The sequence below is a fragment of the Abramis brama genome (assembly GCF_963993115.1).
Source record: "Abramis brama genome assembly, chromosome: 3".
Classification (NCBI taxonomy): domain Eukaryota; kingdom Metazoa; phylum Chordata; class Actinopteri; order Cypriniformes; family Leuciscidae; genus Abramis; species Abramis brama.
The window spans coordinates 3,873,119-3,893,421 of NC_139965.1; the positions used below are offsets into that span (position 1 = coordinate 3,873,119).

The window sequence follows — 20,303 nt, forward strand, 5'->3', positions numbered from 1 at the left end:
TTATTTTGTGAAGTAACTATTACAATATTTTAATCTTGTACTATTTGAAAATACAAAAATACAATTACTGATCCCTTCAGATGTATAAATTATTATATGAATTATTTTATTTGAATAAAATAATTTATTCATTATCATTTTAAAGTTATAAAAATTACTGTATTTATAATCAAATTAAAAACAAATTTGTAAAAAAAAAAAAAATATTGTATTATTTAAAAAAGCAAAGATGATGATCATTAATTATTTTATCAAGTAAATATTATATTCTTTTAATCTTGTATTATGCAAAAACACAGATACGACTGATCGCTAGAGATGACAGTAGTGCAGTGTTTCACCTTAGAGCCTCTGCGGTGAGTGAGGATCTTGTGTTTTGATGATTTCTTCTGTTGAGAGCAAAAGAAATCAGCGATGAAAGACATGAATCTGAAATGACTGAAACATGATTCAGAAATAAAGAGCTTCGTACTGATTTAAACTCGACGGCTTCGTTCTGTTCTGCGTCTTCATCCAGAGCAAAAAACCCATCCGTCCCGTCAACAACGAGCTGAAGACACAACACACACACACCCTCAGAGTGAATATGATGAACACACACCAGAACAATAACCTGCCGCTGACATCTGAGTAGAGGTGGGCGATATATCGTTTAGACGATAATATCCAAATTGTTGTCTGGACGATATGCAAAATTGGGATATCGAATATTTCATAATTTGTACAATCCGACCCCCAAACATGAAAAGAGCTGAAAGAAGTTAAAGAGAAAACAAATAACGCACACTATAACCTTCTAAACAATTAAATGTAGCGATTTTTAATACTGTAGGGCAGTACTATTCCCGGAAGCAACCTCCGAGTGGCCCAGCCCATGGTCCCGTGTCGTCAAAAATGCACATTCATATGTAAATTCGAAATAGTGAACGCAGAAGCACATGCGCAAAACCGTTTTGTAAAATGATATATGAATTATTTTTATTTTATCATATGTCATTTTACAAAAGGACATTTTACAAACCTGTTTTGCGCATGTGCTCCTGCACACACTATTTCAGTCAGAACACAGCAATCAGAGGAGGACGCGCTGAACACTGTAATGCTGTTCTCTTCCTTCATAACTCGTACTGAGAAGGTTTGAGTTGCAGAGGAATTTGTGACAGTTTCACCTGTTCAACCACATCAAAGTTTCGTAATTAGTAAGTCCATGCTTTTTTTTCTTATGTGCTGAAGGGCCGCTGTGCCTTGGTGAAACGGTGTTTGTACGTGAAGAGCTCTTTTCCAAAACGCCATAAACCTAAAAAGCTGCCTCAAAGAACCAGCAAAAGTAATGATTATGAATATGTAAAATATTGCAATAAGACATTTTAATTGTTTATTAATTTCTGTTTCGCTGCAAAGATGAAGTTGACGATAGGCTATTGAGTAGGCTAGTGAACGCACCGGAGAAATGCAGGCTACATAATTTTATCTTGTTTTGGATGGTTTTGTTTAGAACCAGCTTTCTGTAAATATATTTCACATTTTTTAGGCCTGTGAGGCGAGTAAGCTACGGTTCGGTTCATGATTATATAATCTCCAGTTCAAGCACCTTATGTTGTGATTGCTAGCCTATATTTACTTTTTACGTATTAAATCCAGGAAATTGGTTAATGAAAAATTTATTAAAATTAAGTTACAATTAATACAAAATGAAATTCGTTTTAAAGAAAGGCTTTGTGCTTTCTGTTTTGAGGTCTCTGTGGAAGTTTGAAAGTCTTTTAGTGCCGCTTTCAGAGCGCTCGCGTCCATAATGGAGAACTGTCACGTAATATTGTTTTTTCCTCATAAATGTAAACAGGAAAAATAAAAGGCAAAAGACTTTTTTTTAAAAGACAAACCATCAATTTTTGGAAAAAAATGGATGGATTTATAGCGTTTTGGGGAAAATATGGATGGATTTATAGCGTTTTGAAAATAAAATGTTTTACTTTGAATTTATCATCAACAATGTTGTTGTTTGACTTAATAATCACTGTTGCAAGAGGTGCCTAGTTCCGTTTTTTTTTTTTTTTTTTTTGTAAGTGGAAAAAGTAGGAGCTACCTCAGATTCTGTTTAGTTAGCTCCTTTATTGTTTTTTCTATAGCCTAATAATAGGTCAAATGCAGCAAGTCAAAAGACCAACTGGACCTTCTTTGCCAGTTTGCACACATTTCTATGAAGGATGGCAAAAATATCGTCTGAATATCGATATCGAGATATTGGAAAAAAATATCGAGATATTCATTTTTGTCAATATCTCCCACCCCTACATCTGAGGTGGATGAAGAGATTCACCTTTGACCCTCGGCGCAGCGTGTCCGTGTTCGTCTCAGAGCTCTTCACTCCATCTACGATCTTATCCTGAAATCAAAGATTTGGTTGACATAAAGAAACTGTAATTATATATAACTATAACCTTAATGTGACTTTGGGATGAGACTATATATTTCACATGACAATACGAGCTTTAAAACAGTCAATATTTCATCATTTCTGTATGTCAACTCTACACTATGAAAAGTCTGTAAAAATCCTAGTGAATTACAATGAAGGAATTTTACATCTTGATTGTTTTTTCCTGTATTTTAAACAATTTTTTTTTTTTTACAGTGGACACTTGCAAATAAACTGCACACTTCTCTCGAGTGCCCCTATTATGCTATTTTAAAGTTTCCTAATTATGTTTTGGCGTCTCCTACAACAGGATCACATGACTCCAAGGTCAAAAAACACTTTCATTTTCTCATAATATACATCACAGCATCAGCTCTTTTCTCTCAGTGTCTGTAACGATTATATAAAGGAGTCAGTCTCTCTAAACCCCGCCTCTCTGAGAGCTGCTCTGCTCTGATTGGTCAGATGGCCCAGTCTGTTGTGTTTGGTCTAGTCTGCTCTGATTGGTCAGATGGCTCAGTCTCTTGTGACTGGTCTACTCTGCTCTGATTGGTCAGATGGCTCAGTCTGTTGTGATTGGTCTACTCTGCTCTGATTGGTCAGATGGCTCAGTCTGTTGTGATTGGTCTACTCTGCTCTGATTGGTCAGATGGCCCAGTCTGTTGTGATTGGTCTACTCTGCTCTGATTGGTCAGATGGCCCAGTCTGTTGTGTTTGGTCTAGTCTGCTCTGATTGGTCAGATTGCCCAGTCTGTTGTGATTGGTCTACTCTGCTCTGATTGGTCAGATGGCCCAGTCTGTTGTGATTGGTCTACTCTGCTCTGATTGGTCAGATGGCCCAGTCTGTTGTGATTGGTCTACTCAGCTCTGATTGGTCAGATTGCCCAGTCTGTTGTGATTGGTCTACTCTGCTCTGATTGGTCAGATTGCCCAGTCTATTGTGATTGGTCTACTCTGCTCTGATTGGTCAGATGGCCCAGTCTGTTGTGATTGGTCTACTCTGCTCTGATTGGTCAGATTGCCCAGTCTATAGTCTATTGTGATTGGTCTACTCAGCTCTGATTGGTCAGATGGCCCAGTCTGTTGTGTTTGGTCTACTCTGCTCTGATTGGTCAGATTGCCCAGTCTATTGTGATTGGTCTACTCTGCTCTGATTGGTCAGATGGCCCAGTCTATTGTGATTGGTCTACTCTGCTCTGATTGGTCAGATTGCCCAGTCTATAGTCTATTGTGATTGGTCTACTCAGCTCTGATTGGTCAGATGGCCCAGTCTGTTGTGTTTGGTCTAGTCTGCTCTGATTGGTCAGATTGCCCAGTCTGTTGTGATTGGTCTACTCTGCTCTGATTGGTCAGATGGCCCAGTCTGCTGTGATTGGTCTACTCAGCTCTGATTGGTCAGATTGCCCAGTCTGTTGTGATTGGTCTACTCTGCTCTGATTGGTCAGATGGCCCAGTGTGTTGTGATTGGTCTACTCAGCTCTGATTGGTCAGATGGCCCAGTCTGTTGTGTTTGGTCTAGTCTGCTCTGATTGGTCAGATTTCCCAGTCTGCTGTGATTGGTCTACTCAGCTCTGATTGGTCAGATTGCCCAGTCTGTTGTGATTGGTCTACTCTGCTCTGATTGGTCAGATGGCCCAGTCTGTTGTGATTGGTCTACTCAGCTCTGATTGGTCAGATTGCCCAGTCTATTGTGATTGGTCTACTCAGCTCTGATTGGTCAGATGGCCCAGTCTGTTGTGTTTGGTCTAGTCTGCTCTGATTGGTCAGATGGCCCAGTCTGTTGTGATTGGTCTACTCTGCTCTGATTGGTCAGATGGCCCAGTCTGTTGTGATTGGTCTACTCTGCTCTGATTGGTCAGATGGCCCAGTCTGCTGTGATTGGTCTACTCAGCTCTGATTGGTCAGATGGCCCAGTCTGTTGTGTTTGGTCTAGTCTGCTCTGATTGGTCAGATTTCCCAGTCTGCTGTGATTGGTCTACTCAGCTCTGATTGGTCAGATTGCCCAGTCTGTTGTGATTGGTCTACTCTGCTCTGATTGGTCAGATGGCCCAGTCTGCTGTGATTGGTCTACTCAGCTCTGATTGGTCAGATTGCCCAGTCTGTTGTGATTGGTCTACTCTGCTCTGATTGGTCAGATGGCCCAGTGTGTTGTGATTGGTCTACTCTGCTCTGATTGGTCAGATGGCCCAGTCTGTTGTGATTGGTCTACTCAGCTCTGATTGGTCAGATTGCCCAGTCTGTTGTGATTGGTCTACTCTACTCTGATTGGTCAGATGGCCCAGTCTGCTGTGATTGGTCTACTCAGCTCTGATTGGTCAGATTGCCCAGTCTTTTGTGATTGGTCTACTCTGCTCTGATTGGTCAGATGGCCCAGTGTGTTGTGATTGGTCTACTCTGCTCTGATTGGTCAGATGGCCCAGTCTGTTGTGTTTGGTCTACTCTGCTCTGATTGGTCAGATGGCCCAGTCTGCTGTGATTGGTCTACTCAGCTCTGATTGGTCAGATTGCCCAGTCTGTTGTGATTGGTCTACTCTGCTCTGATTGGTCAGATGGCCCAGTGTGTTGTGATTGGTCTACTCTGCTCTGATTGGTCAGATGGCCCAGTCTGTTGTGTTTGGTCTACTCTGCTCTGATTGGTCAGATGGCCCAGTGTGTTGTGATTGGTCTACTCTGCTCTGATTGGTCAGATGGCCCAGTCTGTTGTGATTGGTCTACTCTGCTCTGATTGGTCAGATGGCCCAGTCTGCTGTGATTGGTCTAGTCTGCTCTGATTGGTCAGATTGCCCAGTCTATTGTGATTGGTCTACTCAGCTCTGATTGGTCAGATGGCCCAGTCTGTTGTGTTTGGTCTAGTCTGCTCTGATTGGTCAGATTGCCCAGTCTGTTGTGATTGGTCTACTCTGCTCTGATTGGTCAGATGGCCCAGTCTGCTGTGATTGGTCTACTCAGCTCTGATTGGTCAGATTGCCCAGTCTGTTGTGATTGGTCTACTCTGCTCTGATTGGTCAGATGGCCCAGTGTGTTGTGATTGGTCTACTCTGCTCTGATTGGTCAGATGGCCCAGTCTGTTGTGTTTGGTCTAGTCTGCTCTGATTGGTCAGATTTCCCAGTCTGCTGTGATTGGTCTACTCAGCTCTGATTGGTCAGATTGCCCAGTCTGTTGTGATTGGTCTACTCTGCTCTGATTGGTCAGATAGCCCAGTCTGCTGTGATTGGTCTACTCAGCTCTGATTGGTCAGATTGCCCAGTCTGTTGTGATTGGTCTACTCTGCTCTGATTGGTCAGATGGCCCAGTGTGTTGTGATTGGTCTACTCTGCTCTGATTGGTCAGATGGCCCAGTCTGTTGTGATTGGTCTACTCAGCTCTGATTGGTCAGATTGCCCAGTCTGTTGTGATTGGTCTACTCTGCTCTGATTGGTCAGATGGCCCAGTCTGCTGTGATTGGTCTACTCAGCTCTGATTGGTCAGATGGCCCAGTCTGCTGTGATTGGTCTACTCAGCTCTGATTGGTCAGATTGCCCAGTCTGTTGTGATTGGTCTACTCTGCTCTGATTGGTCAGATGGCCCAGTGTGTTGTGATTGGTCTACTCTGCTCTGATTGGTCAGATGGCCCAGTCTGTTGTGTTTGGTCTACTCTGCTCTGATTGGTCAGATGGCCCAGTCTGTTGTGATTGGTCTACTCTGCTCTGATTGGTCAGATGGCCCAGTCTGTTGTGATTGGGTTTTACCATAGTGGATTCTCACTACGGTAAAACAGCATCTTCTCGACATGAACAACACAAACCAAGCTCTTCCAGTCTCTGATACACTAGTGTTTGAGGGCGGGGCAAAGAGACGCTGTTCAGCCAATCAAGACAAGAGGCTGGCATTATGCAAATTAGGTACAAACCTATGCAGGTTCAGCAGGACGTGAGATTGGAATTACTGATGACTCGTTTCAGTTCAGAATCACTTTCTTTCTTTTAGGAGACAAAAACACCTAACTCCTATCTGCACTTTGATCTTTGAAACTTTGCAGACCTTTTACATTCACAAACAGCTCTATTACACATGGCATGAACAGGAATATCTGCAAATCATAAAAGGGGCACTTTAAAACTGGTTGTCAAAAATCTTCAGTCATTTACCTTTGAGCTCCTCCTGATCAGCAGAGAGTGTCGCAGTTTTTTCCCCAGAGTCTAAGAAGATCAACAGGACGACATTAACATGTGAAGGACACACAGACACTCAGACTCACTCATGCTGAGTTTAGTAACTCGCATTGTACCTGCTTTCCGTTCTTCTTCGCAGTCCCATCGACTCCATCGAACGCTTCTGTGATCTAAAGGCAAGAGTAAACAATACTATGAAACCAGGTTTTTACAGTGTGAGAAGCTCGCCAGCAAGACACGTGTGATTTGGGTGGTTGCCAAGGCATAACTATGTGGTTGCTTAATGGTTTCTGTGTTTTTTAGCGCATTCCACACCCTCAACATTCGAAAAACATCATAGTTCTTTTTTATCTTCTGTAGTTTTGTTGATTTAGACTACATTAAATACATGCATCAAGGATAAATATGTCGGCCAAGTATGTTTTCTGAGGTTAATTATTGACTGAAGATTATTATATTATTTTAATTATTTGTTTTAACTACTGTTACATTCAATTTATTGTTTGATTTCAAATACATTTTTGTTTATATTTTTTGGGCTGCAGAGATTATTAATTATTATTTAAATTATTATTATTTATTTTATTTAGAATAAAATATAATTTAATGTTTAATTTTAAAGACATTTTTGTAATTATTTTGGATGCAGAAATTATTATATTATTTTAATTAATATTTTAATTATTATTATGAATTATTTTATTTTGAATAAAATATAACTTAATGTTTAATTTTAGACTTTTTTTTGGCTACAGAGATTTATATATTATTTTAATTATTAATTTAATTATTATTATTATTTGTTTGATTTAGAGTAAAATACATTACTGTTTATAATATTTTATTTAGAATAAAATAGAATTTAATGTTAAATTTTAAATACATTTTTTGTATTTTTTTTGGATGCAGAAATTATTATATTATTTTAATTAATATTTTTATTATTATTATTATTTATTTTATTTAGAATAAAATATAACTTAATGTTTAATTTAAGACTTTTTTGGCTACAGAGGTTTATATATTATTTAAATTTTTCATTTAATTATTATTATTATTTGTTTGATTTAGAGTAAAATACATTATTGTTTATAATATTTTATTTAGAATAAAATAGAATTTAATGTTTAATTTTAAAGACATTTTTGTAATTATTTTGGATGCAGAAATTATTATATTATTTTAATTAATATTTTAATTATTATTATTATTTATTTTATTTAGAACAAAATATAATTTAATGTTTAATTTTAGACTTTTTTGGCTACAGACATTTCTATATTATTTTAATTATTCATTTAATTATTATTATTATTTGATTTAGAGTAAAATATAATTTAATCTTTCATTTTAAAGACATTATTGTTTATAATTTTTTTTTGTAAAATGTGTAAGGTTCGATGCTGAATGTAAAATGAAGTAAAACCGCTTGGGAAATTCTGAAAAGTTTTTAATATAATACTTTATATAAAAAATGAATGTATGTCAGTTTTGATTCAATTAACAAAAATGTTTTGAATAGTTTTATTCATCTGGCGGTCTGACTCACCCGTACAGAGTCTCTCCGAAGCCTTAATTTCCCAGACTGCAACAGAGAAAGAGCAGATGAAATGCCAGTATTATTGCACCGGTTTTCTGCACTACATTTCACACATTAAGAACTTACTGGTTTCCATTCTGGAGAGAGTTCTGGACTGTGTTCGGGCCAGTCCTCCACACACCTTTCCTGTAAATCACGTTTCAGGTATGTAAGTGTATTTGTTTTAAATCAAGCATTACACTCTACACATGATTCATATACATATGAATCCATTTGAGGGTGTTTCTTCAACTACGTTTAAGAATTTAAATGACCTTTTTCTTTGTTGCAACATAAAGATCAAATTAAAACCTGTCAGATTTTTAACATGCCTTCAGCATTTATCTTTTATCTACAGTCTGTCAAATTATGCAAAACATTTGAATAATTAAATAACTATAGAAACATTCTAACAATTATAAAACATCTCTTTTTTTCTGAACCAACCGTAGATTTCAACAGCCGGGTTCCGGAAGTAAAAACTCCAATCATTTTCTCCATAGGGAAATTGATTAGCCTGCATTATTTCAACTTAGTTTTACAATAATCGTGTTTTACCCATGAAGCTGTACAGAAAACTTTAATTTGATTATGCAGTTTGCAATGCCTCATGGGACTGTAGTTCTTTCCATCACTATAACCATTGAGTTCACAGTCTTGTATTTTATGTCCAATTATCAAATACTTTTTTGCTTCAAACCAAAGTTTGTAATGTTATGATGCTCCTCATAGCTGGTTGGTTTGGTTTATAGATTATAATGCTTTAACAAAGACTGTTTTGAAATGAAATGAAACGAAACAAATGGAAAAAATACTTCAGGAACCAGTGCGCTGAAACTGTGGCACACATACCTGACCGATGAGAAGAACATCCTCATAAACTGGCAGATCGCTCTCGACCTCAGCCGTCGTGTTCTGCCAGATCAAAACATTTCATGATAGTGTTGAACAGATAACAGAGCGTAGATAAGATGTGAAGATTGCATTTAAACTCAAAAATACAATAATAGCGGAGTGAAAATAAAATTCAGGTAACGCTTTGTTTCGATGGTCCACTTAAGACATTCTACTAACTACAAGTAACTTTGCTGCTTAATAATAATAATAATAATAATAATAATAATTAATATCTGCTAACATGTTTTGATGCTCCCCAACAGATATTTTACTGACTATAAGTAACTTTGCAACTACATGTCAACTTCTACTAACCCGAACCCTAACCTAACAGTCTACTACAGTCTACTAACCCTCTAATGAGAGTTTGTTGACATGTAGTTGCAAATTAATGAGTTAGTTGACATGTAGTTGCAAATTAATGAGTTAGTTGACGTAGTTGCAAATTAATGAGTTAGTTGACATGTAGTTGCAAATGAATGAGATTGAGTTGCAAATTAATGAGTTAGTTGACATGTAGTTGCAAATTAATGAGATTGAGTTGCAAATTAATGAGTTAGTTGACATGTAGTTGCAAATTAATGAGTTAGTTGACATGTAGTTGCAAATTAATGAGATTGAGTTGCAAATTAATGAGTTAGTTGACATGTAGTTGCAAATTAATGAGATTGAGTTGCAAATTAATGAGTTAGTTGACATGTAGTTGCAAATTAATGAGTTAGTTGACATGTAGTTGCAAATTAATGAGTTAGTTGACGTAGTTGCAAATTAATGAGTTAGTTGACATGTAGTTGCAAATGAATGAGAGTTAGTTGACATGTAGTTGCAAATTAATGAGATTGAGTTGCAAATTAATGAGTTAGTTGACATGTAGTTGCAAATTAATGAGATTTAGCTGACATGTAGTTGCAAATTAATGAGATTTATAATCTATATTTAAAAAGTTATGTGTTTCAATGTTAGATAGTAGTCTAATAGTAGGTAAATCATAGCAGGTTTCATCAGTCCAGTCTGTCTTTATGGCTTGTTTAATGGCTTGCAAACATAAACGTCTACATTCAGTTTCAAAGGGCGTCTTCTCAACGTTATTCTGTAAAAAATAAGACCATCTTTTTTTGACATTCAAAGGCACCACAAGACGTTTTTCTCTTATTCCATGGATTTCACCCATTTTCCTAGCAGTTTTCCTAAAAAAAAGGCTGCTTAATGAAACAAATAATTTTTCAAACAAAAAAGATTTTGACGCACAATATTACCAGAAAAGTGTTTTAAGAGAACAATAAGCAAATATTTTTGCTCAATACTGTAATATTTACTTCATGTTGATATAAATACTACAAATACATATAAATAGCAACTAGATAATATTTAAAAATCTAAATGATTTGTTTGAAAATAAAATGATCCCTCTAGTTTTGTTTTGTGTAAATGGACTTTAAATTGAATTGTATAATACTTGTAATCCTATGTGCAATTATGTTTATGTTTACCTGTACTGTTATTGTAGTATTAAAAAAGAGAGAATGAGTTATTCTGTATCCAGACTAACTCATTCTCTCTTGTGATCATCAAATCACATCCACTACATCTCCCACAGAACACTAATATGGGGAAAAGGAAAGGGATGAGAAGAAATAATGAGAGAAGTTTCCGGTAAAGGAGTGATACCTGAGGCTGATGGACGCTCTTAGGGGCTTTACTGCGAGGAGCAGGTTTCGGTGGACGCCTCCTGAACATCTACAAGAACAAAACAACTGCCATTTTGTTTTGGGTGAGAAACAAATGGGTCTAATGAAACCCTAAAGACCCCATGAAATGATAAGATGAGTGTTTCCTGCTGAAACAGGAAGTTGGAACCTGACATCGGGGTTAGTCGGTCTAGAGAGCATTTGATTGGACAAAAATCAACGTAGTGCAACATACGTCATCGATATTTTGATTTGGGAGAGAAAGATTGTATTCTATATTATCTGTGTATATCTTTGCTATCTATCATAGTATTAAAATGTTAATTTTGTCTTACTTTGTCTTATTTTGTAAACTTTTAGGACCCTATCATACACACAGCACAATGCAGTGCCAGGCCGGCGCGAGTGTTTTTTTACTGGTTTCAGCCCGACGCAGTTTTCATTTTCACGTAATGCGCTGTTTTGTTTAAATAGCAAATGTATTTGCGCCCATTTGTGGCCCGTGTGATGCTGGCCTGAAAACAAGGTGTGTGTTCTGGCGCATTGTTGGCGTGTTGCTATTTTGAGCAACAGAAATAGACTGAACTATTGACCAACTGAAACCTGGTCTAAAGTCAATGGCGCAATATTTCTTTTGTTATTTAAAGAGCGGGGCGGGTCCACAACGCACATACACTCTGCTTATTACACACACACTCTGCTTATTACACAAATAGGGATGCGCAGCAGCACACAAACATGCCAAATATTAAAAATAAAAGCATTACAATGTAAAAGATTATTATTGTGTAAATAAAGATATGGTGGAATCCACGGCTTGTCCCGTAGATGGTCTCGCTTTAACCTCACACACACACACACAGCTTTATCTCGCGTACGAGCAGATCCGTTTCCTACGTATCTGGAGATGCGTACGGTTTTTCCACTATCAAATTCCGTCATGTAAATAGCGAATCCGCGATGGCGTGAGCGCAATTGGCATTTAAAGGGAATGGGAGATGAGACTCTGATTGGTTTATTGCATGTTACGCCCAAAACACACCCATTACTCATTATGAGAATAGAGACAACCCTTTTAGACCATGCGCCAGGAGCGCCGACCATTTTTCCCTTCGTTAAACTAGCAAAAGTGGATTTGGACGCCCTAAGTGCACTTGCGCCGTGTGCTTTAGACCAGGAGCTTAGATCGTTAAAATAGGGCCATTAGAGTCACACTAGATATAGATGAGCTCAAAACAAACAGATATGGATTAAAAGCCAGGAAACTTGATTTCATGGGGTCTTTAGTGGACAGATGTTCTCACCAGGTCTCCGGTGGAGGTGTCTGTGGAAGGAATCTCTTCAACGGCTCCGTTCTGCAAACCAACATGAGACGTTGGAACGTCCTGCTTCGTCTCTTGACCGATGAGAAGCAGATCATTATTGCTCTTCTGATTGGGCAGAACTTCACTCTGAGGGTTGAACAGAGGATCAAACGCCTTGATGTCAGAGACGCTGGTTCCTGCGGTGAACGAAGGCGTCTTGAAAATATCATCAGACACTGGATAGAAACTGTCTGTTTTAGTGGACGTTTCTTGGAAAACATCGGTGGAATCGAACGCTGATGTGAAAGAAGGAGTGGCTTGGGATTTGCTCTGTCTGGAGAGGATGAAGTCCAGCAGAGGATCCCTCTGATTGGCTGAAGACGATGATTCTGTGTTCTGATTGGTTGAGCTGCTTTGTGTCAGATCAGTGCCCACTTTGTCTTTAAAAGGCTGGAAAATGTCCGTTTCTTCACCCCAAATGCCTGATGTTGATTGAAACACATCAGGTGTGTTATCTTCATAAAAATCAGGTGGAGGAAACACAACCCAGTCTGGAGTGGCGAAAGGATCGCTGTCCACATTAAAGTCTGGAAACAGAGGCGAATGATGAATGCCGTTGCTTTGTCCTGATCCGTTTGGGAACACAATGTTTTCCTCATCAACTGTTTTCATGTTGAATTCCTGCAAACACAAGCGTATTCAACAGAACATTTGAGGATTCAATGCCATATACATACACAATCTTTTTTTATAAATTATGTCAATGCATTTTATTATACTCAAGGAAACAAATGCAACTAAAATGTTTGGGGTTAGTATGATTTTTTTATGTTTCTTAAAGAAGTTTCGTCTGCTCACCATTTATTTGATCAAAAATACAGTAAAAACAGTAAAATTGTGAAATATTATTACAATTTAAAACATCTGTTTTCTATGTGAATATATTGTTAAAGTGTAATTTATTCCTGTGATCAAAGCTGAATTTTCAGCATCATTACTCCAGTCTTCAGTGTCACATGATCCTTCAGAAATCACTCTAATATGAGGATTTGATGCTCAAGAAACATTTATGATTATTATCAGTGTTGAAAACAGTTGTGCTGCTTCATATTTGTGAGGAAACCGTGATACCTTTTATAGTTTTTGGGATTCTTAGATGAAAATAAAGTAAAAAAATAAAATAAAAAATAAAAATAGAAATCTAATGCATCAATTTAATGCATCCTTGCAGAATAAAAGTGTTAATTTCTTGATAAAATCTTTCTGTCCCAAGACTATTGAAAGGTAATGTAAGTGTGAGATTGTCATGATACCTGTGGGTTTGAATAGAAAGGATTCAAAGAGCTGTTGATCCCATTCTAGAGGAGAGAAAATCAGAATTAAACCGTTTAGATTGGATAAAACCAGTAAAAAACACATACATGGGCTCTCCTTCATACATTTCACACACACTCGTGCAAATAAAGCTTCCTTATCTGTGTCAGTGGTTCCATGGAGAACCTTTAACATCCATGCAATCTTTCCCTTCCACTAAAGGTTCTTCAGATTATTAAAATGTTCTTTACAATCAGACAAAAATGGTTATTTTAAGAACTGTTCATTGAGAGGTTCTTTGGGGACAAAATAGTTCTTCTATAAGGCAACCACAAAAAAATAAAAAAAATAAAAATAAAAATTGGAACCTTTATTTTTTAAGAGTGTAAACTAAAGTGTTTTATTTGTACATGCGCACTGTTACGGCCTGGTTCGATGATCCTCAACTACAAATACGTGAAGATCTTTACTTGAGCTGTGTGTCAAATGGACTGTCTGCACTCTGATATATTAGTATTGTTAAATTATTTCATAAGAATAAGATGTTACTCAGAATCTCACCTCCATAATCAGACCTGATGCACCAAACACTGAATCAGAATCCTGTGACAGACACAATAAAGGAGATGGACAGATGGAATAAGGAGCACTGTATACTGGTATATGTACTGGGTTTATTCCATAAGTTATTTAAAACAACAACAACATCAACAACTTAAAGACATGTGAACTAACCAGCTACTTTGCATACTAATGTATGAACATTTCCAAATGTTTTCTTAATTTTCAAAACATCCAGTTTTTTAAACGTTTTATTGGTTACACTTTATTTTAAGGTGTCATTGTTACAGTGTAATTATATATTCAAGTACTGAGTAAAATTAATCAACTACATGTACTTACTATAGGGTTAGGGTAGGATTAGGGTTTGGTTGAGGGTTAGTTGCACGTAAATTATGCATAATTTACTGTTATTACTATGGTAAGTACATATAACATATGTAACAAGGACACTGTAAAATAAAGTGTTACCCGTTTTTCTTTCTCATTCGAACGTTAAGGGAACATTCCATCGTATCATTATTCAAACATTGTGGCAACGTTACTTTTAAATGTTATCTGGACGTTCTGATACAAGTAACAGTTAAATAAAGTTCAACGAAAACGTAAAAAAACAACAACAATATTTCATTAACATTGTATAAATGACGTTTTTCTGCTGACGTTTTGAGAACATTACTGAAGATGAGATAACTTTGAACGAGCGAACTCATTGAACTTTGATGAGTTGCAAAAGCAGTTGTATTACAACAACGTAAGCATTACTCCTCACAGGAACCCAAAATGTGATGTCAATGATGACTGACGTGCACACCTACGCTAAGCCACAATAAAGCCTGAAAATGCGTTTAAAGACATTAATAATGATATTAATTTCACTCAGATTCAGTATAAACAACATCAGTCCTGTATTTACTCCTCACTGAAAAATTATAACATTTAAAATAACTGGTATTTAAGTCAAAATAGTATTTAACATTGCTGAATCAACCTAAATACACTAATTTATACCAACACAATGAATTGTATGGATATGTAACAGTATTATAGCTAACGAAACTTTCTTTACCGGCTCAAGTATCGCTGTTTTCAGTAGACCTGCTAATGCAGTGAAAGGAACGCGCTTGTGTTTTCCTTTAGCGTCACATGTGCAGCTCACTGTATTCATTTATTTTATATCGTTGCAAGTTTGGCGCATAGATATTTTAACAAAAAAACAAACTTACCATGTAGCCTGTGAGGTTTCCAGAGAGGCTTATTACAGGAAACCTGTGGACGAACTAAACTAAAGCACTCACCAAACTTGTTATGTAAAAATAATAAACGAAATGCAACGCAACAGCTGAAGCTCGCGCGTCTTTCAACACTCACCTGAGCAAAACTGTGCGAACCTGCCTGTCCTGTCTGAGCATTACCAGCTGAAACACACTGAACTCAAACCTGTGCCTGTCCTGTCTGAGCATTACCAGCTGAAACACACTGAACTCAAACCCCTGAGCTCAACCCAAACAGAAGAACACAGAGGGCTTGACAGTTTCATGTTATAAATATACAATTTAGTCAAAACTAATGCAATGCAAAGACATTCTCTCATTAGCTTGCACATTTTTTTTTTTACCAACTCAGAACCTTTCCTATACATTTCAAAATCAGGAACAGCAGCATATTTGACACACATTTAATGTCATCTGATAAAATGCTATATCATAATGATCGAAATTAATTCATCCTTCAGTTGCCATCCAACTCTTTAGTTATTCTATGGTGAATAATTTGCTTCCAGAGTCAGATTAGATAACTCATATCTAATCAGTTTAACTCATACCTCATATCTAGGGGGTAACTCATATCTAATCAGTTTAACCTTCATACTTTACAGTAGGCAAGTGCTCTGTCTCACCACAAGAGGGCAGTAAACAAGTATTTGTTCATAGTAAGTAGTAACACTGTAGCAAAGACTTTAGCCTATAGATTCACTTAAAGTACTGTCAAGATGATTAGATGGAAAATAAGATAATGTTGTCCTTTTAAATGGTATAGGGCCTACATTATGCATACACAAGGACCTCAAAATAATACATTTGTAATTAAATTCATACACAAGCACAATTAGTGGAAAGGCTTTAAAGGTTGTGGGAGACAGAGGCAAAGAACAGCATTAATGCAAATATCAATTTCACTGGCAACATTTGGGCATTGAACAGGCTGAAGAGTGCAGCCACATATTAATATTATTTTTGCCGTTCTACCTTGTGCACTGTTGGTTTATAAAGTCAAAGGAAATCATTAAAGGGGGGATATAATGCCCTTTTCACAAGATGTAAAATAAGTCTCAGATGTCCCCAGAGAGAGAGAGAGAGAGTGTGTGTGTGTGTGTATGTGTGTGTGAAATTTTAGCTCAAAATAAAATACCCCACAGATATCTGTATATAGCATGTTAAAGTTGTCACTTTCACTTTTTTTTTTTATTTTTTTTTTTACAATTTTCACAATATTAAATGAAATATGAAATAAATTTGCACTGTTGATCACACTAGTCTACTTTAATGTTTCACCTGGAAGCACTTGTGGTGTTCCACTGGGCCATTGAAAGTGAATGGGAGAGAAATTTAGTTTTCAGGAGCATGTTCATGTGCATGTGTTTGCAAACATCGAGCCCTTAGACCTGTGCATGTGTGGATGCACGCACACACACACACACACACGCACACACACGCACACACACGCACACGCACACACACACACACACACACGTTAAAACATGCAAACTATTTCACAGAGAGAAACTTGATCCTACCCTGAACTGCATCTAATATCCATTCATCCATCTGACATTCACACACACACACACACACACACACACACACACACTCTCTCACTCTCTCACTCACACACACACACTCTCACTCTCTCTCACACACACACACACACACACGCACACACACACACACACGTCACCTTGTCTTCGTGAGCTTTGCTACCACATGACATGACAGTAAATCATATACAATTACTTGAAATGCCCATTCCTAAAAAGATCTCTTTAAGCTAATGAAAACATCATTTACACTTAATTTTATGGTGTCCTTGTTAGATTGCAATTATAAAATGAAGTACTGTGATAACATGCACTTACTAGGGTTTAGTTGCATGTAATTATGTTATCTAATACACTATAATAAGTAGCAGGACACTGTAAAATAAAGTGTCACCAAAACATCTGTCAGAGCATTGAGAAACATTGTCAGGGATGTCGAATATCTCGTTCTTCACACGCTGTTGTCGTGTTTTGTGTGTTATTTTTCTGCCGCTGGAAGATCTTCCCATCAGCCTGGACTCTCCACGTTACGCTGGACCCAGCGTCCATCCCCTGCTCCGAGAGGATCTGACGGATCTGGAGACCAGAGTTCATCAGTGAGAGTGAGCGAGATGAGATCAGTGATGAGAGACGTTCATCTCACCTTCTCTTCTACGGCTGTCTTCACTGCGGATTCGTCCAGAGGTCCGGCTGATCTCACGGCCACGCGCACAAGCTGCATCTGACTCCGTTTAGCTTACACACACACACACACACACACACACACACTTCATGAATAATCAAGAGAACAGACTGACACTGTAAAAAATCTAATGTGAATTCACAGTATATAGTATTCTTGATTATTAACTACTGTTTTTTTTTACAGTAATTTGCTGTTATGGCAGACAATTACCTGAAAATGATCTTGCACTCATTTTAGTCAAAATATGAATATAGTACTTACTGCAAATAGTTGTTTCAACTTAAAAAAAATGGTGTGCTGCGTTAAAAAGCTGTAAAATATGTAGTGTGATTTTACAGTAGATTCTTGATTATTTGTCATTCTTTGCCTTTTTTTTACATAAATGTATTGTTTTTGTTGACAGAAAATTATCTTGCATTAATTTCATAGTAAAAATGAATACAGTATTCACTGTAAAACAATTTTTCAACTTCAAGTTTGTGCTGCCTTAAAAACTGTTGAAAACAAATGGTGCGAGTTTACAATATATATTTGCTTATTAATTGTAATTCTTTGTTTTTGACAGATAATGACCTGAACATGATCTTGCATTCATTGATGCATAGTAAAAATATACAGTATTCACTGCATAAATAAATAAAACATCCAACTTTAAAAAAAAAGTGTTGATGTTGCTGTAAAGTTAAGTTAAAGGACAACTCCAGTGAAAAATGAACCTTAGGGTAATTAACACATGGTTACCGAATCGATCGTTCCCTGGGGTGCGTTTTCATGATAATCGAATGAAAAGAGTTTTATTTATAAAAACAGGGAACGATCGACTCGGTAACCATGTGTTAATAGGTTCATTTTTCACTGGAGTTGTCCTTTAAATCTGAGAAAGTTAATCTAATGCAAAATTTTAAGTTGTAACATCTAATTGCGACAATTATATTCTATTGAAATAAATTACTTTTCCTTGTTTTAAAATCCAGTCAATATTTAACGTATATTTTAATATCTGTATTTGTTGTTGTTTTTACAGCAACTGACTGAAATCCAGGTAATATCAGAAATAACACTCACTACTGCAGAGGAACGGTAAGGGATGCAGGCAGGTCTCATCCCCGATCAATCCGGTCCTTCTGATAAACGCACACCTTTCATTCCCATCTCCATTATTAGGCTCTCCTGACGACCATTTCAGTGACAGCCAGCTCACTTTGCTCTGGTCCGACCACGTCATCTCACATTCCCTTTAAAGCTTCATTCATTAGTTTCGGGATTTCTTCGCTGTATTCTCGCTTTTTGCTCGCAGGTTTCTCTCTAGAGCTCCCCCCACAGCTTCGGAATAGATATTTGACAACACTGTTGTAAAAACTCGTTGGCGATTCTCAGACACCAGAGGCTATAGATCAACGACATCAAAGCAGATGGGACATTCTTTAAAACGTCTTCTTCATTCGGGTTCGAACAGCGTGAGGGAGCGCAATAATGACAGCATTTTAGCAGATTTCTTTTGGCCGTAAAGCAATTGTTTACATCGCGAGACCTGATATCACGCGATACTTCCTGACGCGGCGGCCGGTGGCCCGCCGGCTCAAAGTTGCAAGTGCGTATTTTCCGCTCACGGGCACCAGGGGGGTGCGAAACGACCACCATTCAACCCATAATAAGTAATATAACCATTCCAATGACTCCGAAGCTGTTCAGTTAAGGTAAAAAAGTTACTTAGTTCACCTAAGTAAGAGCAGGAGCGCTTGTTCCATGGCGGATTGCTATTATAACAGCGGATTTGCCAGGAGCGGTTCACAGCCGAGGAGACCGACGTTCTCGTCAGGGCCGTAAAACACAGAGAAGTGACATTGGGGATGGAGAAACACACCCAAATAAGCTTCGGTTAAACAGGCGTATGATAATTTGGGTAAATGTGTAAGCTAGATTTATGCCTATATTTTCACATCTTCATGGACACAACAATGATTTCCCTTGTGTGGTAATATTTTTCCGTGTAATTATGTATGGTTTACAAAAATGGGAACTGCTGTGTCTGTGTAGATGAGAGAAGCAAAGTGTGTGTGTGTGTTGTGCACACGCTACATTATGGCCAAGCATGCGCCCTTAAAATAGCATCTGAACGCGCCGCTGAAAACGCGCCTCTGACTCTAGACGAGGTTTCTCCTGGTCAGTGGAGGAATTGTTTTCTGAAACTGCAAAATAGCACCAGGGAACGTTTGCGCTGGAACACGCCTCCTCTTTGCGCTGAACCGCCGCCGGGAGCGCAAGTTCATTCCCTAATTTACCGTCGGGTGCAAAATAGGAATGATACATGTGTCGGTGTACAAAGTCAATTGCGCTGGGTGCAAGATAGAGCCCTTAATGTTCTTCGGCAACAAGCCGCCTCTCAAATTTACAATTTGACACTCTAGCATTTGTACTTGTAGTTTTTCTGTGTTTTGTGCATAAAATAGACGTAGACTAATAGACGTGCCACTGGAGAAACGGTAAATAAACTCCACTGTTCGGTCAATGATTTATGCCCTCCAAAACCAATTCATCCAAAGCTTAAAATACCACAGATTTTCCTGTATTATTATTGTATTTATTTGTCTGTTCATGTATTTTTGATGCTCCAGATTTGCTGTTCGAGAAACATTTATTTCTTGTTGCTTTATTATTATTTTTTTTCTGCAGTGACTTTAGTCTCACTTTTGATCAATTTAATACGTCCTCGCTGAATAAAAGTATTGTCTTTAAAAAGAAAAAAAATTTGAATGGTAGTGTACACTTTTTTTTTTTTTATCATGGTTTCCACAAAAATATTGCGCAGCAAAAATTGTTTTTAACATTGATAATAAGAATTACTAAGCACCAATAATAATTGATAATAACATAATGGAATGATTTCTA

The 20,303-nt window shown here is 37.4% G+C and overlaps 1 protein-coding gene across 1 annotated transcript in view; it reads right to left on the minus strand.

Annotated features, from left to right (window-relative positions):
• Positions 1–12,711, minus strand: part of LOC311079620 (uncharacterized protein) — a 29,222-nt gene extending 16,511 nt beyond the window's left edge. The window contains exons 1-10 of the mRNA XM_084109208.1: positions 12,037–12,711; positions 10,713–10,781; positions 9,000–9,062; positions 8,235–8,294; positions 8,118–8,153; positions 6,685–6,738; positions 6,545–6,595; positions 2,318–2,383; positions 473–550; positions 342–389 (exon numbers count right to left, since the gene is read on the minus strand). Of these exons, the coding sequence (XP_083965334.1) occupies positions 342–389; positions 473–550; positions 2,318–2,383; positions 6,545–6,595; positions 6,685–6,738; positions 8,118–8,153; positions 8,235–8,294; positions 9,000–9,062; positions 10,713–10,781; positions 12,037–12,708 (1,197 nt within the window). The 5' untranslated portion in view covers positions 12,709–12,711. The remainder of the gene's footprint in view (positions 1–341; positions 390–472; positions 551–2,317; positions 2,384–6,544; positions 6,596–6,684; positions 6,739–8,117; positions 8,154–8,234; positions 8,295–8,999; positions 9,063–10,712; positions 10,782–12,036) is intronic.
• Between the last annotated feature and the right edge of the window lie 7,592 nt (positions 12,712–20,303).